This window comes from Dryobates pubescens, chromosome 7 (genome assembly GCF_014839835.1).
Source record: "Dryobates pubescens isolate bDryPub1 chromosome 7, bDryPub1.pri, whole genome shotgun sequence".
Lineage (NCBI taxonomy): Eukaryota > Metazoa > Chordata > Aves > Piciformes > Picidae > Dryobates > Dryobates pubescens.
In genome coordinates, this window is record NC_071618.1 from 41,936,657 (window position 1) to 41,944,856 (window position 8,200).

Below are 8,200 nucleotides of genomic sequence, written 5' to 3' on the forward strand. Positions count from 1 at the left end.
CCTGCTCCTGCTGGCCACACTGTTCCTGATGCAGAAGGATGCCATAGTTGTCTGTAGGAACTGACTGACTCGCTTGTTCCTGTCAGCCTAAGAACTTGAATTCTGACCTTGAGTTTTGGCTGTAACTCTGTGCATTTGTGTTCCTAGCTCTTTTGGTCCTGATCAAATTTCTGCAGTCCTGGAAGAAGCCTTTTCAGATGGTCCTCCTCAACTGAAGAAAAGCTATGTCTGGTTTTGATCTGACAAGTCAGGACATGCAGCCTACAGAGCCTGAGACAGACTGCATCGTTCCCCGGATAAAACTGAGAGACGAAGTGTTTGTCTATCTTGATGGCAAATGGGTGAAGGAGATCTACTGCCAGCCACCCTCAGCTACTCACTGGGAACTCTTCAGCAAGAAGAAGGCACAGAATGAATGGAGCATCTGGGAGGAGAACGAAACACTCCGAGAGGAAAACCGAATCCTCCACATGCAGAACAGGATGCTCTGGGAGGAAAACGAGGCTCTGCAATGTCTCCAGTCACAGAACAAAGCCATCCAGGTTGCTTACACTGATGTCATTCAGCACGGCCTCCAGCAGGAAAACAAGCTGTTCCCATTCTTCCAAGAGAGGAACATAGGCTTTCAGGTCAATTCAGGCAACCAAGCACTTCAGGTGGTCCAGGAATATAACGGGGTCTTGGAGGATTTCCAACCGGAGAGCCAAGCAGTCCCCACCATCTGGAAAGAGCAAGAAGCTATCCCAGTCCCTGAAGGAAGCCAAGATGCCTACTCAGATCTTCAGGAGGACTCTAATACCAGCACAGATGTGGAAGAAGAGAACCCAGGCCCAGCTGCCCAGTATAAACCTGAAGCTAAAAAGCAAAACTCGACTCCAACCCAGTGTAAGCCCAAACCTGCCTCAAGCATGCAGAGTGAGCAAGAAATTATCCAGGTTCTCCGGGACTTACACGAATTGCTCCACATCTTCCTGAAAGGGAACCACCACCCTGGGAGGAAACAGGACTGCAACACTCACTGCAGTGGGAGGAGATCCTTCCAAGAAGAGCACAAAAAACTGAAGCTGCAGCTGAATGCTGTGAAAAATACTGTGTCAGACATGAAGGCTCAAATGGAGATGCTGGAAAAGGAGCTCATTGCCATCACTTCTCCGCTGGACAAAGAAGCAGAGCATAAGCTGGCAACTGAGTATTATTAGCTTGGAGATCTGTGAGGCTTGGTGCTAAGACCTGCTAGTTCAATTTCCTGGAAAGCTTTTGTTCATCTTTCAGGGAACCTAATAAAATCCAAGGAGAGCCTGAAGATGTCTGAGGAACATCATGTTATTCTGAAATTTTCTTGCATTAGAAGTTCTTCCCAGAAAGAGAGATTGGCCATTGGAATGGGCTGCCCAGGGAGGTGGTGGAGACACCATCACTGGAGGTGTTTAGGAAGAGACTGGATGGGGTGCTTGGTGCCATGGTTTGGTTGATTAGATGGTGTTGGGTGACAGGTTGGACTTGAGGATCTTGGAGATCTTTTCCAACCTGGTCTCGTCTCGTCTCGTCTCGTCTCTTCTCTTCTCTTCTCTTCTCTTCTCTTCTCTTCTCTTCTCTTCTCTTCTCTTCTCTTCTCTTCTCTTCTCTTCTCTTCTCTTCTCTTCTCTTCTCTTCTCTTCTCTTCTCTTCTCTTCTCTTCTCTTCTCTTCTCTTCTCTTCTCTTCTCTTCTCTTCTCTAGGACTTCTTCCTAATATCCAGCCTAAACCTCCCCTGGTGCAGCTTGAGACTGTGTCCTCTTGTTCTGGTGCTGGTTGCCAGGGAGAAGAGACCAACCCCCACCTGGCTACAACCTCCCTTCAGGGAGTTGTAGAGAGCAAGAAGGTCTCCCCAGAGCCTCCTCTTCTCCAGGCTAAGCAACCCCAGCTCCCTTAGCCTCTCCTCACAGGGCTGTGCTCCAAACCCCTCCCCAGCTTTGTTGCCCTTCTCTGGACACCTTCCAGCACCTCAACATCTTTCCTAAACTGAGGGGCCCAGAACTGGACACAGGATCAAGCTGCTTAGCCTTGCAGCATGCCCAGTCCTCAGCATGTGACAGCAAGTTATTGCAGTACATGTGGTCCTGTTTTCAAATCTCCAAGTCCAAAGGAAGATTTCAACTCCCCACAAAGCTCAAACTTCCAGATCTGCCCAGGGGCATCTGGTACACAGGGACGGGGCACTGCTCTTTGCCTTGTCCTGGGATGGAGCTAGAAATATCAATGCTCCTCCAGGCTAGAAAGCTGTTGGCTCCATAACTACAGGTGCTTGTTTGCAAAGACATTCTTAATTCCTAGCCACAGAGAAGAGTTGGTCCCAAAAGGCCATCAAAGGCTACAGGAATATTCCTGTCAGCTGTGAGCTATAAGTAAGAGAGTGTAGTCTTTCCTACACACACTGCATCCTAGAAGAGCCATTTGTCAGCAAATAATAATCTCACTTTAAACCAGTAGGATTATTAAGTGTATCAAAACAAGACCATTGGAAATAATGAAGCCTAATTAAGGCACAAAATGATCAAGGTAATTTGCAAATAACCAAGGCAGAGGGGGACGTGTGGTTCTGGTGGGCAACGTTTGCTTTGTGGCCCTGTTATGTTCTGAGGCAAGAGATGGATTCCCTTCTGAGGAAGAGCCAACAGCTTAAGAGGGACTGTTGGGCTGGGAAAAGGAAAGAGCAAAACTGTATATATATATATGTGGCAGACACAGGGCAGGGGTTTGTATCCTGCTGTCTTTCATGGCCCTGTCTCCTCTGCAAGGCTACGTTTTCCATGATCCACTGCTTGCCCTGCGTGGAAAAGGGAAGGCTAAGGCATGGCAGAAGACACAGTTCAGTCACTGAGCTTGAGCAGCCAGAAGAAAGAAAGGGACCATCAGGTATCCTAATTCAACTCACAGTTGGGATCTTCCTTTTAAGGAAGTACTCATCTTCTTGCTGTCTACAACTCTCTGAAGGGAGGTTGTAGCCAGCTGGGGGCTGGTCTCTTCTCCCAGGCAACCAGCACCAGAACAAGAGGACACAGTCTCAAGCTGCATCAGGGGAGGTTTGGACTGGATGTTAGGAAGAAGTTCTACACAGAGGGAGTGATTTGCCATTGGAATGGGCTGCCTGGGGAGGTGGTGGAGTCACCATCACTGGAGGTATTTAGGAGGAGGCTTGATGGGGTGCTTGGTTGCATGGTTCAGTTGATTAGGTGGTGTTGGATGATAGGTTGGACACAATGATCTTGAAGGTCTCTTCCAACCTGGTTAATTCTATTCTATTCTATTCTATTCTATTCTATTCTATTCTATTCTATTCTATTCTATTCTATTCTATTCTACTCTACTCTACTCTACTCTACTCTACTCTACTCTACTCCATTCCATTCCATTCCATTCCATTCCATTCCATTCCATTCCATTCCATTCCATTCCATTCCTATTTCTATTTCTATTTCTATTTCTATTTCTATTTCTATTTCTATTTCTATTCTAATTCTAAAGTGGCACAAACTCAGGAGCACGTGCTGCCAGTCCCAGCCCTTGGCTTTGCCTTCTGTGAGATGCCTTCATTAAGCAGCTGACTCAGATCTCTCCATTGTGAGGGGAAATTATTACTCTGTGAATAAACCCGAGTTAGTCTGGGCAGAGCTTAACTGCCAGGAACACATGTGAGTATCCTCAGGGGAAAGCACTGCTTCTCCTGAATACTAATGGTGCTCCTGGAGGGAGTTTAGGTTTTGTGAGCCCTTCATACACTGATCATTGCTTTGGATCTTTGAACATCCTGTGTATAAAAAGCCTCTCCCTGGGGTATATTTTCTGACATCTCTCAAGAAGAAGCTGAATTGACTCATGCCTTACATGTATCTCATGTCTGTTACGTGCTGAGATAACAATGCCTGTAATGATGGCCCAGTGCCTCAACTTGCAGAGGACTGTAGAACAGAATGAAGTAGAGTAGAATAGAGTAAAGTAGAAATGGAACGGAACGGAATGGAATGGAACGGAATGGAATGGAATGGAATGGAATGGAATGGAATGGAATGGAATGGAATAGAGTAGAATAGAGTAGAATAGAATAGAATAGAATAGAATAGAATAGAATAGAATAGAATAGAATAGAATAGAATAGAATAGAATAGCATTAACCAGGTTGGAAAAGACTTTTGAGATTGTCAAGTCCAACCTATCACCCAACACCATCTAATCAACTAAACCATGGGACCAAGCACCCCATCCAGTCTCTTCTTAAACAATTCCAGTGGTGGTGACCCCACCATCTCCCTGGGCAGCACATTCCAATGGCAAATCAGTCTTTCTACGAAGCATTTCTTCTTAACATCCAGCCTAAACCTCCCCTGGTGCAGCCTGAGATTGTGTCCTCTTGTTCTGGTGTTGCTTGCCTGGGAGAAGAGACCAACATCCGCCTGTCTACAACCTCCCTTAAGGTAGTTGTAGAGAGCAATAAAGTCACCCATGAGTCTCCAGGCTAAGCCACCCCACCTCCCTCAGCCTCTCCTCACAGGGCTGTGCTCCAAACCCCTCCCCAGCTTTGTTGCCCTTCTCTGGACACCTTCCAGCAACTCAACATCTTTCCTAAACTGAGGGGCCCAGAACTGGACACAGGACTCAAGGTGTGGCCTAACCAGTGCTGAGCCCAGGGGCACAATGACTTCCCTGCTCCTGCTGGCCACACTGTTCCTGATGCAGGCCAGGATGCTCCTGGCCTTCTTGGCCCCCTGGGCACACTGCTGGCTCATGTTCAGCCTACTATCAACCAGTACCCCCAGGTCCCTCTCTGCCTGCCTGCTCTCAGCCACTCTGACCCCAGCCTGTAGCACTGCATGGGGTTGCTGTGGCCAATGTGCAGAACCTGGCACTTGGATGTGTTCAATCTCCTGCCCTTGGACTCTGCCCATCTGCCCAGCCTGTCAAGGTCCCTCTGCAGAGCTCTCCTGTGTTATAAGCAAACTCTCAAAGCCCCAGAAGATACTAAATCTCCAGCTTGTGCTTATTTGGATACAAACATGACAGAGTTGATGACAGTGGTGGAAGAACACTTCTGGATGATGGCAGAAAAGAAGGCTGACCATGAATATTGCTCAGTCTACATGTCTATTACAAGTCTCCATCCAGGGTGGGTGCTGCTGAGAAGAGCTATGCCCACAGCTGCTGCAGCCTGCTTCAAGTACAAATAGAGCAAAACAAGCAGCAGCAGGTATTTACAGGAGCAACTCATTCATTACTACAACATTTAGGCAGGTTTGGGAAGAAGTTGGATAAGCTGAATTCCTGTGATCCTAGCCTGGAAACTGACAGCTCTTCTGGTTTGAAATGGATGGATGTCCTTCTTAAGCTGGACCTTCTTCTGAGAGACAAACTTTCTGTCTCTCTCCTCCTTGTTGTTGCTGATTAGCTCCTTATTTTTGCACTACCCATTTGTCAGCACTATTTTTGGACAGCTAGGGGTTTTTTTTTGTCAAGGTCACCAGCAGCCTATTGCTTCCCTGTAAATTGGACTATTGCCTGTAGCTGGGCTCTGTGCAAATGCTGGCTTTCCTGTTGCGTCGTAGGAGGCAGTCTGACACAGCTGGTTTTGTACTCTACAACTACCTGAAAGGTGGTTGTAGACAGGAGGGGGTTGGTCTCTTCTCCCAGGCAACCAGCACCAGAACAAGGGGACACAGTCTCAAGCTGTGCCAGGGGAGGTTTAGACTTGAGGTGAGGAAAAAGTTCTTCACTGAGCGAGTCGTTTGTCATTGGGATGTGCTGCCCAGGGAGGTGGTGGAGTCACCATCCCTGGAGGTGTTCAAGGGGGGATTGGACGTGGCACTTGGTGCCATGGTCTAGTTGTGAGGTCTGTTGGGACAGGTTGGGCTTGATGATCCTTGGGGTCTCTTCCAACCTTAGTTACTGTGATACTGTGATACTGTGATACTACCTTCATCTAATACCTACCCTGGCCTTTTGTGCCTGTTTTAGCAGCCCCACCACACCCCACCATCTCTAAATTGCAATTTAGGATCTTTTTCAAAGTGATTCAAGCTTACTTCAGCCCTGGTTTGTTCCTTTTAACTGCTGAAGAGAGTTTTCTCACAGTTTTACTTGGGATTTCCTGAAGCTGGGAAGGCTCGTCAAGCCCCATGCAGTGCTACAGGCTGGGGGCAGAGTGGCGGGAGAGCAGCCAGGCAGAAAGGGACCTGGGGGGAGTGGTTGATAGTAGGCTGAACATGAGCCAGCAGTGTGCCCAGGTGGCCAAGAAGGCCAATGGCATCCTGGCCTGCATCAGGAACAGTGTGGCCAGCAGAAGCAGGGAGGCCATTGTGCCCCTGGACTCAGCACTGGTTAGGCCACACCTCGAGTCCTGTGTCCAGTTCTGGGTCCCGCAGTTTAGGAAAGATGTTGAGTTGGTGGAAGGTGTCCAGAGAAGGGCAAGAAAGCTGGGGAGGGGTTTGGAGCACAGCCCTGTGAGGAGAGGCTGAGGGAGCTGGGGTTGCTTAGCCTGGAGAAGAGGAGACTCAGGGGAGACCTTCTTGCTCTCAAGAACATAGTCTCAAGCTGTGCCAGGGGAGGTTTAGTCTGGATGTTAGGAAGAAGGTCTTCCCAGAAAGAGAGATTGGCCATTGGAATGTGCTGCCCAGGGATGTGGTGGAGTCACCATCACTGGAGGTGTTTAAGAAGAGACTGGATGGGGTGCTTGGTGCCATGGTTTAGTTGAATCGATGGTGCTGGGTGATAGGTTGGACTCGATGATCTCTGAGGTCTTTTCCAACCTGGTTAATTCTGTATTCTGTATTCTACTCTGTGACAGAAATATTTTCTTAACGCAAATGGCACCTCTTGCTTTTGATCATGGGCTCTGCCAAAGCTCCAACACGCATCTTTGATCTTATGACAGTGTCTGGTGCAATGATGGGATCCTAATTCGGAGCAACAGATTCTCATCAAGACTTCTGGCTGTAGGAAATGGTTTAATCTCCACTCTGAGTGGCTGCTGCTTTGATGCGGCTGTGGCTGAAGGCTCCCAAGTGCTGGAACAAAACAACCCGAGCTCACCAGCTCAGAACAAAGCTGATTATGTAAATAGGGCATTAAGATTCTGCTGTGATTTAATTTTATCCTGTAAATAAATATCCCATTAGCATCCATCTGTTTAAAGTCAGGTAAAAGGTTTTCAAAACCTCCATTGCTTTGGCAGATGTGGCTGCACCATACATAGTGATGGGGTGGTGGCATGAGGACACCAAAGTATGAAATGTGAAGCACATTTTCAGCAACAAGGAAGGTGATATAATTTATTACCACAAAAGGGACCTTGTCTGATTGCTTGGTGCTGGCAACCAACACCAGAACAAGAGGACATAGTCTCAAACTGTGCCAGGGGAGGTGTAGGTTGGATGTTAGGAAGAAGTTCTTCCCAGAAAGAGTGATTGGCCATTGGGATGTGCTGCCCAGGGAGGTGGTGGAGTCACCATCACTGGAGGTGTTTAAGAAGAGAATGGATGGGGTGCTTGGTGCCATGGTTTAGTTGATTAGATGGTCATGAGAAGAGAAGAGAAGAGAAGAGAAGAGAAGAGAAGAGAAGAGAAGAGAAGAGAAGAGAAGAGAAGAGAAGAGAAGAGAAGAGAAGAGAAGAGAAGAGAAGAGAAGAGAAGAGAAGAGAAGAGAAGAGAAGAGAAGAGAAGAGAAGAGAAGAGAAGAGAAGAGAAGAGAAGAGAAGAGAAGAGAAGAGAAGAGAAGAGAATTAACCAGGTTGGAAAAGATCTTTGAGATCATCAAGTCATTGAGGTCTGTGGTTACAGGTTGGACCCGATCATCTTTGAGGTCTCTTCCAACCTTAGTGATATTGTGATACTGTGATAATGTGAAGTCCAATCTATCCCCCAACACCATCTAATTAACTAAACCATGGCACCAAGTGCCTCACCCAGTCTCTTCCTAAACACCTCCAGTGATGGTGACTCCACCACCTCCCTGGGCAGCACATTCCAATGGCCAATCTCTCTTGCTGGGAAGAACTTCTTCCTAACATCCAGCCTAAACCTGCCCTGGTGCACCTTGAGACTGTGTCCTCTTGTTCTGGTGGTGGTTGCCTGGGAGAAGAGACCAACCCCCACCTGGCTATAACCTCCCTTCATGCAGGTGCAGACAGCAAGAAGGTCTCCCCTGAGCCTCCTCTTCTCTAGGTTTGCTCCAT

General features: G+C 47.8%; 1 protein-coding gene across 1 annotated transcript; it reads left to right on the forward strand.

The window, feature by feature from the left end:
- The first annotated feature begins 224 nt into the window (after positions 1–224).
- Positions 225–1,199, forward strand: CBY2 (chibby family member 2). Its single transcript, XM_009907706.2, has one exon. It carries the CDS (start codon positions 225–227, stop codon positions 1,197–1,199), a length of 975 nt encoding a protein of 324 aa, XP_009906008.2.
- Positions 1,200–8,200: the final 7,001 nt, after the last annotated feature.

What these genes read in the sequence shown, in the direction of transcription:
- CBY2 (XM_009907706.2), top strand. Translation starts at nt 225, where the DNA reads ATGTCTGGTTTTGATCTGACAAGTCAGGACATGCAGCCTACAGAGCCT.